At 34.8% G+C, this 15944-nt stretch overlaps 1 protein-coding gene across 1 annotated transcript in view; it reads right to left on the reverse strand.

The window, feature by feature from the left end:
• Window positions 1–3904: 3904 nt before the first annotated feature.
• The window catches only part of LOC141534676 (uncharacterized), a 33317-nt gene continuing 21277 nt past the window's right edge, over window positions 3905–15944 (reverse strand). The window contains exon 5 of the mRNA XM_074254186.1: window positions 3905–5027. Coding sequence (XP_074110287.1) covers window positions 4395–5027 — 633 coding nt within the window. The 3' untranslated portion in view covers window positions 3905–4394. The remainder of the gene's footprint in view (window positions 5028–15944) is intronic.

Below are 15944 nucleotides of genomic sequence, written 5' to 3' on the forward strand. Positions count from 1 at the left end.
AACGAATTTTTTTATAAATTCTATATTGTTTATATAGTCGTCAAATAACACAAAGAATTTCGTATTGATATCAATTCTTTGTAGTTAAATGCCGTCAAAGAATTTTTTATCTTAACTTTTTAAAAATTTGAATCGTTGACATATTTAAAACTTAGTGGTTTAAACCTTAAGAGTATAAATTAAAACAGTAAGGTAAATTAATCTTTAAAAAGCAGTTCTTGATATTCTTTTTAAACTTCTAGTGATTTTTTTCAAAGTCATCTATGAAATTGAATCAGCTCAAGCTAAAATTCTCAAATTGAACCATAACGGCAAGTTCTTGTCAAAGTAAATTTAAAAAAAAAACTATTTAAAGTAGATAGTTTGGCATTTCAGAATTTTCAACTTAAGATCACACCCTTTAATTTGTTTATACTCGAGTAAAAAAAATTTTTTTTTGTTATACTCGCTCTAAAAATTCAACTTTTGAGCGCTGGGTGGCGTCCGCAAAGGGACTTTTTTCCAGAGACTCTACCATACTGTCTTTTTTTCCACGGCCGTAAAGTTTTACCCCCCCCCCCTTTTTTTTACGAACTTTCGAGTACACTCAGATGAAATTGAGAGAGATTTAAAAAAAAAAAGTCACATTCTAGTGTACCGATCAACGATTTTGAGTAAATTTTAAACAGTTACTATTGAGTGGCGCTAGTTGTCTCTGCTGGCACTTTATTATAAAACGGACTTAATGTTAATAAAATAACAACCACGGCATATATAAATATTAATACACTAGTCACAAAAATTAAGGGATATAAAAAAAATTCCAAATTTTTTGGTGATTTTCAGCGAGCTGTAACTCCGAGGAAAATGATCGCACAGAAAAAAAAAAAAAAGCAAATTATAGCTCCAAGTGTCTAGTTTTTAGATATGACCATGAAAATTTTTTGTCATCGTCAGGTCTGGAGAAATCCTAAGAAAACGACTGAAAAAAATTTTTCGAAATTTTTTTTCGTCTTAAAAAAGGTCTACGGGCTTCAAAAAAATTTTTCGATTGTTTCGTTTAAAAGCTCTTTTAGTAAATTTAATACCCTTTAATTTGACGTAATCAAAAAGCCTGTACGATAATTTGCCGCGGAGTTATCGTCAATCAAAGCAAAAAGTTTTTTTGACTTTGGAAATCAATAACTCTGGAAATAATGACCGTATAGGAAATCGAAGGAGGGTTTTGAAAACTACACAATATTCTCTATAAGAGAACGTAAACCGCTTGTGAAGAAAAAATTTTTTTGAATTGAAAACTCGGACTGAAAAAAGACAAAAATTCGCATAATTAAGGATATTTGGATAACTTGGTATAACTTTGGATAAAATGGATGAACGAAGGATATCGTTGGTAATTTTTAACTTCAAAGTGTCCCCTAAAATCCCTAAGAAATTCAAAGCGCTGCGATTTTTTGTTCATAGTGCCCAGAAGCTTCAAATTCTGTGTTTTCGCAAAAATCACCATTATGAGCAATTTTGTGATTTTTATTCATTTTTCCATTGAAAAAATTTTTTTCAAAATTCTTTATTTTTCGATCAAAGAGATTGATTTTTCAAGAAATTTGAAAAAAAAAAAAAAATTTTCAATTTTTTCGAAAATTTTTTTCGAAATTTTTTTATCAAAAATTTTTTTTTAATTTTTTTTTTTATCGTCTTCAGAATGCTTCACTATTGTCAAAAAAATTATCTCAATTTTTTCTGTCCGCTACAATTGCCTTAGTTTTAAATATCATTTTAAAAATTCAATAAAAACAAATTGATATACCCCCGCGGAGTTCGGCTTTTCCTCACACAAAACTTGAATTTTACGTTTCTTTTTTAGCCTTAATTCCTTACGTGAATTTTATGTAAGCTTTTCTTTGATAAGCACCTTTTGATATGCCTCGTCGACATTTAGCTGCCACAGATGTGGCTCGCATTGTTACCCTCCTTCAAGAGGGCTACAGTCAGGTGGAAGTAGCAGCTTCTATGGGAGTGAGCCAGTCCGTTATCAGTCGGGCCTATGCCCGATTTAACGCGACTCAAAGTTACGATCGTCGTCCGGGTCAAGGTAGACTACGAATCACTACCGAGCGTGATGATCGAGCTATCATTCGAGAAGCTCGTCGAAACCCTACTGCGCATGCCCACACGATCGCTCATCAATTTCGCAATCGTCGACAATGTCCTCCCCAACAACACATATCGGCATCGACGGTTCGAAATCGCTTTCGAGAGCAAGGACTACGCGCTAGACGCGCAAATCGCGTGCCTATGCTCACTCCACGACATCGCCGAGCTCGATTGGCCTATGCTCATGATCATCACCATTGGGGTCGTAGACAGTGGACCAGTGTATTATGGACTGACGAATCTCGATTTTGTCTTCATGGCAGCGATAGACGATCTCTCGTTTGGCGCCGTCGTGGAGAACGAGATCGGGATGGTTTTACGAGACCAGTTACAGCTTTCAATGGTGGATCAGTCATGGTGTGGGCAGGCGTGTCCTTCAATACCAGAACCCCGTTGGTCATCGTTCGTGGGACGTTGACTGCCGATAGGTACGTCGACGAAATTCTGGAGCCACACGTCCTGCCTATGCGCACACGCATGGGGGCAAGACGGTTCATTTTGATGCAGGATAATGCTCGTCCTCACACTGCAGTTCGTACGCGAACTTTTCTCCGCGCCAACAACGTAACAACGCTTAATCATCCAGCGATGAGTCCTGATTTGAACCCAATTGAGCATGTTTGGGACATGCTTGGGCGTCGATTGCGGCGAGACTATCCGCAACTGCACAATCTTCATCAGTTGACTCAAGCGTTGTTACGTTGTTGGCAAGGAATTTCGCAACGTGATATTCGACGATGCATCAACATGCGAGAGCGTTTACGGGCTGTGATTCGGAACAGAGGTGGCAATACACGGTACTGAGCAGTTACTGCCGTGCGTACAGAGGTCATTCGGCAGCTGCAAACAGACAAACACGCGAAAAAGACACACACACACACACACACACACACACACACACACACACACACATACACACACACACACGTGTGTGAGAAGCGTAAATCCAACCGAGCAACCTCCACGTGGTACGCTTTGGGTAACGCTAATGCCGGCGGTAAAACAACAGTCGAAAAAAATTTTCGAAAAAAATTGAAAATTTTTTTTTTTTTTTTTTTTCAAATTTCTTGAAAAATCAATCTCTTTGATCGAAAAAATAAAGAATTTTGAAAAAAAAAATTTTTTTCAATGGAAAAATGAATAAAAATCACAAAATTGCTCATAATGGTGATTTTTGCGAAAACACAGAATTTGAAGCTTCTGGGCACTATGAACAAAAAATCGCAGCGCTTTGAATTTCTTAGGGATTTTAGGGGACACTTTGAAGTTAAAAATTACCAACGATATCCTTCGTTCATCCATTTTATCCAAAGTTATACCAAGTTATCCAAATATCCTTAATTATGCGAATTTTTGTCTTTTTTCAGTCCGAGTTTTCAATTCAAAAAAATTTTTTCTTTAAAAGCGGTTTACGTTCTCGTATAGAGAATATTGTGTAGTTTTCAAAACCCTCCTTCGATTTCCTATACGGTCATTATTTCCAGAGTTATTGATTTCCAAAGTCAAAAAAACTTTTTGCTTTGATTGACGATAACTCCGCGGCAAATTATCGTACAGGCTTTTTGATTACGTCAAATTAAAGGGTATTAAATTTACTAAAAGAGCTTTTAAACGAAACAATCGAAAAATTTTTTTGAAGCCCGTAGACCTTTTTAAGACGAAAAAAATTTCGAAAAATTTTTTTTCAGTAGTTTTCTTAGGATTTCTCCAGACCTGACGATGACAAAAATTTTCATGGTCATATCTAAAAACTAGACACTTGGAGCTATAATTTGCTTTTTTTTTTTTTCTGTGCGATCATTTTCCTCGGAGTTACAGCTCGCTGAAAATCACCAAAAAATTTGGAATTTTTTTTATATCCCTTAATTTTTGTGACTAGTGTAATAAGATAATTAATATGAAATGAAGTTTTTTTTGTCCTTGTGAAACTTCATAAAATTTAAATTTATCATTGTTTGCCTCCTATCGCTCAAAAGTTGAACTTATGGATCGATAATAACAAAAAATATTGTATGTCATTCGGACGTTTAGTGGCGATTTTGACAACGACTTTTTTTCGATATTCGCTTTAATATTTGTGACGCGAATGTTCGAAAACGAGTTCAGCTACGCCTCAGACGTTAAAATTAGGCCCGTTTCGAGCCTTCCCGCTATAAACCTTAAGCTCATATCGAAATATCGTCCCTGTCAACAAACCGCCACTTCACGGCCTTATGACATAAATATCTATTTTTTAATGCTTTGGTGTGCTGTACTATATTTCATTGGTTTTTACAACCATCTTTCACTTTACGCTTATTTTTTTCTTCATGAGATATAGGTGAAGATGGCATTTGAGAACGTCGTTGACCTTGTATTGGCATATAACATGGTACACTGCCGCATTCAGGCTCCCGAGTAGAATGTGAATAAACGCGAGGAGGACTTAAATCATTACCGGAATTAGTTAAACATTTTTTATCATTATCATTACAATACGTGGGGTCAATTTTTATTGCGACGTTTAAAAGCTTTTGAAAATCTTCATTAGATTCAGTAGAAACTCGAACTTCAGAACTATTTGAACGTGGAAAAAGTTCGTCGGTGAAGTCATGAGTAAGTTGAATCAATTCCTTGTCATTGCTGATGGCTGAATCTGATCTATTTAGAATTTGGGATTCAATCACATCAGTAGGAAATTTTTGTTCTCGACCATGTTGACGGTTTAATTTCTTCTGCTTAGCGCGTTCACGTGCACGGCGGGCTTTAATTCTTTCTTTGTCCTGTAACATTTGTGCGAACTCCGCGTCCTGTGCTTCCATTGCAATTTTTTGGTCTTTTAAAAATTGATCACTGATTGAACGATCGTTTAAATTTATCGACATCTCCTCTAGTTGAATCATTTTGGCTATTTCCTGCGAAAAAAAATAAAATTCAATTGAAATATGAAATTTTGGCATTTACTTATTATTAGCCGCAATGACGTATACTTAAATAGCCAAATTTATATTCATCATATTTTAAATATTTCAGCTACAATTAACCATCGGAGTACACTGGGGGTGATTTTAACCCCAGAATTTTTTTTTATTCTAAAATATTTCTCCAAAATAAGTTCGTTTTTGATTAATTTTTTTAACTTTAAAAACTATTTAATTCAGAATAGTAATTATTGTATCCAAACGAGCATTGTTTTATCTACCGAAAATGTCATAAACTGTTCCGATAAAATGCATAGTTCTGAGATAGAATTCTTCGAAAATCAGGTGAGGTCAATTTGATCCCGTGTGTACTCTAAAGTTCTGTTCAGAGGTGTGTACTCTGAGGGTTAAGAGTTCAACGCTAATAATTATATCAGAAAATTATTTTAATCAAATTAAAAATTTTCTTTTTAAAAAACAAATCGAATAATTTAAATTCGATTTATATCGGTGATCAACCCAGATTTCTACTGACCCCCAATTTGAGAAGCTAGGAATCTTCTTGAATACTGCTGAGTTCAGCTAAGAATCGATTCTATCAAGTTTCATCTCCATAAGAAATTGCAGCGGCGTTAACATGAGATAATGGTTTTTATGGACTCGATGTTTAGTAGGAATTTTTTATTTATATAGGTGTATAAATCATCTCATTAGGATCTTCCGAATATAGGAGTGCGGGGCTGTTGATTGTCAAAAAATTCATTTTTTTCAAATACAGTTCCTACAGACTTAAAATTTGATAGAAAACAATAACGAAAAATTCCCGGGATGGCTTCAGGGTCAACCGATTTAAATATTTTCTTTTCATATACAGGTCGTCTCGGAGTGGTGAGTAGAATAGAAAAAAATGTTTGTTAAGCAATGTTTATTAAACTTCAATAACATTTACTAAAACTTTCCTTCTAACAATCGTCTCTTTGGCAGCCAGGAAAAAGTCAATGTAAGGTTTCAAAAACTCAACATTACGTGTGGTCATTCACTTAACGGACTAAGAATTTGACAGACATGTTATTTTTGTTGATCACATAATAGATTGATTATTCTCATTGTAAAATCGCAGAAATGTAATAAATTAAATTGAATGCATTTTCTAAATACTTGATAAGTTAAAGAGAAATTTTGCTGCTAATATCACTAGAATTTGTAAAAATATGTGAAATTAATTTTCGATGAAAAATTGATGCTACTAAAAAAATTTTAATTAACAGAAAAATTCGTCAAACTTGAAGCTAGGCAAATTTCAACGTCAGTTATGAGACCTACAATTAGTTTGACTGAAGCTTTAAATCCTTATTTCAAATTTTGTCTCTTCGTATCAATTATTATTCATTTTTGTAAGAAATGAAGCAAGAAATAAAGTCTACTTTACCTCTTCTTTATAATTAATTAATAATGATTAAAAATATCTTTTGTTAGTGCTGGATGATTTTCGTGGGGCATACCCGAAAATTGTCCAGGTGACCTCGTGGAGAATAATTATTTTATTTGAAAATTGAGAATTTTGTGATGATAAAGAGTAGTGGATTTAGGAGTTATTAGTAAGTAAAAAATATATTCGTGATATAAAGTTAAGTATAGTACAAAGTATGTATTTACAAGCTACACGTCCGTTTAGGGCGGTGCACTGGTAGGAACTAACTACTATAGCTAAATTGACAATGGTCATAAGTATAAGTTAATATATTCGGGAACCTTCGGAAACATACTAGCACTATGAGCCTTGCCCCTCAACACCCTCTCTCAAGGTACATAGTGCGTGCATTCTAATTCACGCTCTCACACACACTATTTACAATGGTGATATACATCGTTCTTGATCATACTGATTGCACTCTGGTTATCATTCAGTATTGTGACAGTCTCTGAGTTTTCCTGTATACTTAAACTAACAAACAAGCCTTTCAAATATAATGCATTTTTCGTAGCCTCCGCTACAGCCATATACTCTGCTTCTGTATTTGAGAGCGTCACGGTTTTCTGTTTTTATGCCGTCAAACTAATTACAGATCTCGCTAGAATAAATCCATATTCCGTATACGACTCATGATCCATTGAGTTTCCTTCTCAGTAAGCATCTATAACAGCAGACAAAGTTAATCCGGTTTGCTCAAATTTTAACCCATAGTCTAGTATACCCTTCAAATACCTTAAAACCAATTTTGCGGCTTCTTTACACGGAAAAAAGTAAACTGTAATAAATAATAGTCAAGTTGTAATAAGTAATGATCAACTGATAAAAATTACCATTTCAAACAGTAAAATCGTGATTTTACTAGTCACTATGGAATATATATTATTTAAATGCTACAATTTATTGTTTACACGCTAAAAAATACTATTTCAAACGATAATATTCGCTATGTGAAAATTAAAAATGTGAAAGTATAATAATTAAGAACTTTGACTTTGATATTTATAATTTTGTATGTAAAAAATGATCGTATGATATTTAAAAAATATAAACTACAGTTAATAAATTTCTATATAAGCAACGTCAATATTTACAAAGTAAAATGGTAAATTTTAAACGCAACGCTGAAGATGAAACTGCAATTATTGATGTGCTTGGACGGGTGAAATATACATTTTGAAAGTAGAATTTTACTGTTTCAAACGTTAAATTCTCCCAGAATGTAGGACCTTCCCCTTCTCCTCATTTGTAAAGTTAGTGCTCTTGCAGAGCATTAGCATGTACTACAGTCGAATCGCGTTATGAGTCCGGCTTGTTTTCTTTGTTTTTTTAACCAGACTCACGTTAATAAGAGAGAGACACAAGGAGGGCTCATAATGCGACTCGACTGTATCTTTTTTGCCAATGCGCATGACTTTTTTAACACGTGTTGGACAGCGCTGACACTAACACTGCCAAGATAGCCGAAAATACGTGGTTAATAAAACTCCTGACAAAAATGTACCTCCAATGTTCGTATAGCGTTGCGGTTAGGTGATAGTCTCGCGTGCGTTAAGGTTACTATTCGAAACTCGGTTAGGGCAATATTTTTCTAAATTTATTTTTAAGGCAAGCGTAAAACTTCTTCAGAATGAATGAATGCGAAGGTGATTGAAATCTTATCTCTTCCTCCAGCTCCTCTAAAAAACTCCGAAAATAAAAAATGTAAAAAAAAAAATATTAATGAAACAAAAAAAAAACAAAAAAAAAAGACAGAATAAAAAAAAATTTTTTATTTATAGTTTTTTCTTATTGTTAATTTTTTTGTTAATCCCGACAGCAAATTTAATAAATTATATCCAAAAATAATATTTAAAACTATAAAATTTAAATAGTCAGGGTTGTTATTTACTATTATTACTGTTAAAAATTACTTGGCGTGATATTATAAAATACATATTAAAATGGCGATTTTTACTGTTTGAAACTGTAAAATTCATAAAAGTTTCCGTGTATTAAAGTTTCCGTGTATGATTTACATTGTAACTGGTATCGAACTGACTTAAGAAATTCACTGCTTATGCTATATTCAGTCTAGTAGTTATCGTAAGATACAACGACGCTCCAATTAAACTCTGGTACGGATATTTATTCATTTCTGACTCACTCATACATTCTGAGTTTACTAAATTACATTTAGTCTCCGTGGGTGTATCTATCGGTTTATACCCATCCATCCCAAAACGTTTGAGTACGGCTCTAGGACATTCTCTCTAACGCAAGAATACACGTGACTTTTCGTCCTACTCAAATTCGATACCTATACAACTTTTAGCTAAACCGAGATCTTTGGTCTTAAACGAACTTGACAATGGTATCTTTATTTTACCTATTCAGACCTCGTCATCACTAGTTAATGAGATATCATCTACGTATGTTGCTATACACATTACACTGTTACCTTTTCGGTTGATAAATAAAAATTTATCTTGTGGCACTGCATTAAACCCTGATACATTTAATCTATTTACTAATTTTCAATACCACTCAGCCCGGGCTTGACTCAACCGGAACAACGATTTTTTCAGACCACAAACACTGTCACTTCCCGTTTTCAAGCCCTCTCTCCAGTGCTTCGTGGCTTCTACAATTTTGTCATCACGTACTATCTTCCCGCCTAAACCAATGGGCTCACTCACAATTATCTTTTCTATATTCTCGCGCATCCACTCGGGCACTTCCATGTATACACTTTCTCGAAATTCATCATTCAAATACGCAGTCACTATGTCCATGTGATAAATCTTCAAGTCGTATTCCGCTGCTATCGCTGTCATGATCCTCACTGACGTTGACCTTACTACTGGTAAGAATGTTTCGGTGAAATCGTCATCTGGCCTCTGAGAACACCCTTCTGCTACTAACCTGACCTTTCTTTTACCATCAGACTTAGTGTAAAATACGTAGCGTAGTTTTGAGCGCTGGGTGGCGTCCGTAACGGGACTCTTTTCTAGAGACTCTACCATACCGTCTTTTTTTCACGGCCTAGGCCGTGAAGTTTTAACCCCTCCTTTTTTTACGAACTTGAGACACCCAGACGAAATTGAGAGAGATCGTAAAAAAAAAGTCACATTCTAGTTTACCGACCAATGATTGTAAGTAAGTTTTAAACAGTTACTATTGAGTGGCGCTAAGTATTTCTCTGCTGGCCGTTTATCATGAAGCGGACCTAATGTTAATAAAATAACAATAACGTAATCAATAAATATTAAAAAAAAGATAATTAATATAAAATTAAGTTTTGTCGCCGTTGTGAAATTTCATAAGATTTAAATATTCCATTATTTGCCTCCTATTCTTCAAAAGTTAAGGGGTTATACGCAGTTGCGAGGCTCAAAAATAACGTTTTTTTACGATTTTTTGTGGACACAGCTTTTATTTATTAAGTACAAGTGATAGTAATTCTGAAACAGCACACTTTGAAGAATATAATTGTGTATTACTCGTGTCAAAATATTGATGTGCACCGCCTCTGCAGATGATGTCCCGAACGACCTCTAAAAAAAGGCGCTCGGCGGTGAGCACGATTTCGTCGGTTTGGATTATCTGAAATAAAAAAAAAAGGTGAATTCTTTTAAATGATAGATAAATAAATGCAGGCTTTGAACGAAGGAATAAACAAAATTTTCATTTGTAACAAAATGGCGGCAATTTGAAAAAAATTTTTCGTTTTCGATGAAAATGTTCGCTCTAAATTGTCAAAAAAAAAAATAGTAAAAAATTTTTTACATCGTATTCCTTCGTTCAAGACATGAAGAATGTATCTAAAGAGATTGTGTTAAAATTTCAGCCCGATTAGTTGAGCCATCTCTGAGAAATCTTGCTCACCGACTCTAAAATGACAGTTTTGAGATAAACGCGTTTAAAGTGTCAGAAGTAGTTTACACATAGATAAATTTGTTTTGGAGTTTACTACTTAAGAAACGATTTGAGTTATAAGGCCCGGTACGGAAATTTTATGAGGAGTAAAATCAAGTGTAACACGAAAAGTTGAGGCGTTACGTAGAAAGAAACAAACATATATCTGTAGGATTGAACGTGTAAAAGAATGAGATGGAATACATTACACAGCGTATCTCATTCTCGGGGTCTCCTCTTTGCGCTATACTTCGTAGTCTCACTGTATAGTTCACTACCTCCAGTCTGAGAGTTGAATGCGTGCGTATGTTTGTACGTGTGTGTTGCGCGCCTGCGTATTACGAAGTTCTGCCACAACTTGTATACTGCTACCGAGTACAGGGTATGCATGCTGTATAATAAATGCATATAGTAGCATTTATTGTATACATCGATATACAACGGACATAAACAGCAACCTAACCATCAAGTTTTAATGTTTTGATTTTAAAGTTTTCTTGTACTTTCATGCATTGATATGTGTATTTTTATGTACTATTAAACAAATCATGGAGTGATTAAAGTTGAAAAAATATTTGAAAATATGCAAGAAATTGATTGACAAACCTATAAATACAGTATTTAAGAATGATATAATAATTCAAAGTGAAAGAAATCAATCATCCTAAAATTGGATTTGTATAAATTGAACACAATTATTATTATTATTATTATTATTATTATTATTATTATTATTATTATTATTATTATTATTATTATTATTATTATTATTATTATTATTATTATTTTGTTATTAAATGCTCAGGGGGGTTATCCCCGGAGTCCGATTCTCCGAGGGCCCAGCCTGAGCTCCATCCGTTACTGCTGGACCACTCCGCACAACAAGGCGGTTAGTGATCACAGCAGGCCAAAGTCATTTCCCTTAAGAGACGGAGAGAACCAAGTAAAACAGCCTTCTGCATCCTAACTGCCAAGAACTCAGCTTTTGATGAGCAAGCTGGAACTTTGGCAAGTGAGGATACAAAAGACTGTTTCATCCCTCCTAGGACGCCAACAATCAGGACGACAAGCTTGACACGGTAACCTGGGTAAAGTTTGCCAATTTCAAACAGGAGATCCTGATATATTTGTCTTTTGTGCTCTTCTTTGGCTGAGATGTTGTATTCAGCCGGGGCCGAGAACTCAATGACATAAATGTCACGAGTGGCCTTGTCGAAGAGCACAATATCAGGTTTGTTGTGATCTATTCGCCGGGTTGTTGCAAATGGCATGTTCCAATAAATTTTGCAACTGTCATTCTCAACAACCTGGGGAATATCTCCTGGCAAATAAGGCAGCACTGGTGTCACGTCAATACCGTAGCAATGACGAAGATAGTAGTACAGTACTCTCAGGGCAGCATTGTGACGCTGGATATATGCACCTCTCGCCAGCACTGGACATGCCGACAAAAGGTGCATAAGCGTCTCCGGATGTTGTCTACACCTCCTACAGGACGTGTCCGGAAGCTGCACCTGGAGCACCTTGCTACGGTACTCAAGAGTGTTAATGACACCATCTTGGCAGGCAAATATGAACCCTTCAGTCTCGGACATCAGGCCCGCTGACTTTAAGAAGGAAAACGTCAGCTGGATGGACAAGCCATGATCACGCACGTGTTTAAAGAACACGCTGTGCATGGACTTGTCCATCAGTTCGCCAAGGAGTAGTTTTTCCTCGGCGTTCCTGATGACGCTCTTAAATTCCTCCTTTCGGAGTTCCATAAGAGCGTTTATTTCTCCAAGACCAAGGGTTCTTGCCGCATATATTGCTGCCTTATACAAGAATGACCCCTTATGCGCATTTTCATGTTTATGTACAATTTGCATAAGAAAGTCATCCTCGTCTGCAGTGAAATTGACAACTTCGTGAGTTAAACCCAGGACCAAACGGTCGTGAAGCCGCTCCAAACTCTGCAAACCTCTCCCACCGATGGACCGGGAGAGGTATAATCTGGCGACTGATGAATTGGGGTGCATGCTCCGATTCATATTAATGATCTTACGGGTTTTGATGTCGAGATCTCGTAAATCCTTTCGGGTCCATTTCAGGACACCGAAAGAGTATATTAAGACTGGGACAGCGAGCATGTTAGTAGCTGAGACTTTGTTTTTGCCGGAAAGTTCGGAGGACCAAATTTTCCGGAGTCTCCTAACATACTCGCTCTGGAGAGTTGTTCGGACTTCAGAGACCGCATGCATGCGGTGCTCTTCCATTCCTAGATATCTATACAACTCCCCGGCGTCTAATTGGCTTAAGACGCTCCCATCCACTAATTCGACATCATCACCAGTATCAGAGCACTTACCCCTCGCCAGATGTACGACCGCACACTTGTCCAACCCAAAAGACATTCCGACATCTCGTGTGTACTCTGCTACGATGTTGAGGGCCGCTTGTAGATGATCTTTATCAGCGCTATACAACTTCAGATCATCCATGTAAAGCAGATGGGTAATCGGATAGTTTCGATCACCCGGAGGCCCCACAGAGTACCCATGAGTTTTACGGAGAACAACAGATATAGGCAGCAGTGAAATGCAAAACAGCAGAGGGCTCAAGGAATCGCCTTGGAAGACCCCTCGTTTGTACTCTACAACTCCGGTTACGTGCAATGCGTTTCCACTTCCAATGTGAAATCGCGTTCGCCAGAGCTGCATTGTACGCCGAATACATTCCACTATTTCCGGATTGACTCCCAGGCATTTGAGTAGATATAAAATCAACTCATGTGGAGTTGAGTCAAATGCCTTGCGATAGTCAATCCAAGCCATTGACTATTATTATTATTATTATTATTATTATTATTATTATTATTATTATTATTATTATTATTATTATTATTATTATTATTATTATTATTATTATTATTATTATTATTATTATTATTATTATTATTATTATTATTATTATTATTATTATTATTATTATTATTATTATTATTATTATTATTATTATTATTATTATTATTATTATTATTATTATTATTATTATTATTATTATTATTATTATTATTATTATTATTATTATTATTATTATTATTATTATTATTATTATTATTATTATTATTATTATTATTATTATTATTATTATTATTATTATTATTATTATTATTATTATTATTATTATTATTATTATTATTATTATTATTATTATTATTATTATTATTATTATTATTATTATTATTATTATTATTATTATTATTATTATTATTATTATTATTATTATTATTATTATTATTATTATTATTATTATTATTATTATTATTATTATTATTATTATTATTATTATTATTATTATTATTATTATTATTATTATTATTATTATTATTATTATTATTATTATTATTATTATTATTATTATTATTATTATTATTATTATTATTATTATTATTATTATTATTATTATTATTATTATTATTATTATTATTATTATTATTATTATTATTATTATTATTATTATTATTATTATTATTATTATTATTATTATTATTATTATTATTATTATTATTATTATTATTATTATTATTATTATTATTATTATTATTATTATTATTATTATTATTATTATTATTATTATTATTATTATTATTATTATTATTATTATTATTATTATTATTATTATTATTATTATTATTATTATTATTATTATTATTATTATTATTATTATTATTATTATTATTATTATTATTATTATTATTATTATTATTATTATTATTATTATTATTATTATTATTATTATTATTATTATTATTATTATTATTATTATTATTATTATTATTATTATTATTATTATTATTATTATTATTATTATTATTATTATTATTATTATTATTATTATTATTATTATTATTATTATTATTATTATTATTATTATTATTATTATTATTATTATTATTATTATTATTTGTTATTAATTGCTCAGGGGGTTTTCCCGGAGTCCGACTCTCCGAGGGCCCAGCCTGAGCGCCATCCATTACTGCTGCACCACTCCACACAACAAGGCGGTTAGTGAGTGCAGCAGGCCAAATTCATTTGCCTAAGTAGACGCAGTGATCCCAAAATGACAGCCTTTTGCATCCGCACTGCTAGAGACACGGCTGCTGAACTGCAAGCCGGTATCTTCGCAAGTGAAGACACAAAAGACTGTTTCATCCCTCCAAGGACGCCGACAACCAAAACGACGAGCTTGACACGGTAACCTGGGTACAGTTTGCCAATTTCAAACAGGAGATCCTGATATATCTGGTGTTTGTGCTCTTCTTTGGCCGAGATATTGTATTCGGCTGGGGCCGAAAACTCAATGACATAAATGTCACGAGTAGCCTTGTCAAAGAGCACAATATCAGGTTTGTTGTGGTCAATCCGCCGGGTTGTTGCGAATGGTATGTTCCAATAAATTTTGGAACTGTCATTCTCAACAACCTGCGGAATATCTCCTGGCAGATAAGGCAACACTGGTGTCTCATCGATACCGCAGCTATATCTGAGATGATAATAGAGTACTCGCAGGGCAGCATTGTGACGCTGTATGTAGGCACCTCTTGCCAGCACAGGACATGCCGACAAGAGGTGCATCAGCGTCTCCGGATGTTGTTTACACGTCCGACAGGACGTGTCCGGAAGCTGCGCCTGGAGCACCTTGCTACGGTATTCGAGAGTGTTGATAACACCATCTTGGCAGGCAAATATAAACCCTTCGGTCTCGGACATCAGGCCAGCTGACTTCAAGAAGGAGAATGTCAGCTGGGTGGACAAGCCATGGTCACGGACGTGTTTGAAATACACGCTGTGCATGGACTTGTCCATGTGTTCACCGAGGAGTTTTTTTCCTCGGCTATCCTGACGACGCTCTTGAACTCCTTTTTCGGGAGTTCAATGAGAGCGTTTATTTCTCCGAGACCTAAGGTATTTGCCGCGTAGATTGCTGCCTTATACAAGAACGACCCCTTCCGCGCATTTTCATGACTATGAACAAATTGCATCAGGAAGTCGTCCTCGTCTGCTGTGAAATTGGCAACCTCGTATGTTAAACCCAGAACCAAACGATCGTGAAGCCGCTCCAAGCTCTGCAATCCTCTCCCTCCGATGTTCCGGGAGAGGTACATCCTGGCGACTGATGAGTTAGGGTGCATGCTCTGATTCATATTGATGACTTTACGGGATTTGATGTCGAGATCTTTCAACTCATTTCGAGGCCATTTCAGGATCCCAAAAGAGTAAAGTAGGACCGGGACAGCGAGCATGTTAGTAGCTGAGACTTTGTTCTTGCCGGAAAGTTCTGATGACCAGATCTTCCGGAGTCTCCTAACATACTCACTGCGAAGAGTTGTTCGGACTTTAGAGACGGCATGCATTTGCCGCTCTTCAATCCCTAGATATCTGTACAACTCTCCGGCGTCTAATTCTCTTAAGACGCTCCCATCCACTAATTCGACATCTCCACCCGTATCAGAGCACTTACCCTTCGCCAGGTGTACGACCGCACACTTGTCCAACCCAAAA

This window comes from Cotesia typhae, unplaced genomic scaffold (genome assembly GCF_013202065.1).
Source record: "Cotesia typhae breed Kobodo isofemale line unplaced genomic scaffold, CoteBio_Ctyphae scaffold_13, whole genome shotgun sequence".
Taxonomy (NCBI): Eukaryota; Metazoa; Arthropoda; class Insecta; order Hymenoptera; family Braconidae; genus Cotesia; species Cotesia typhae.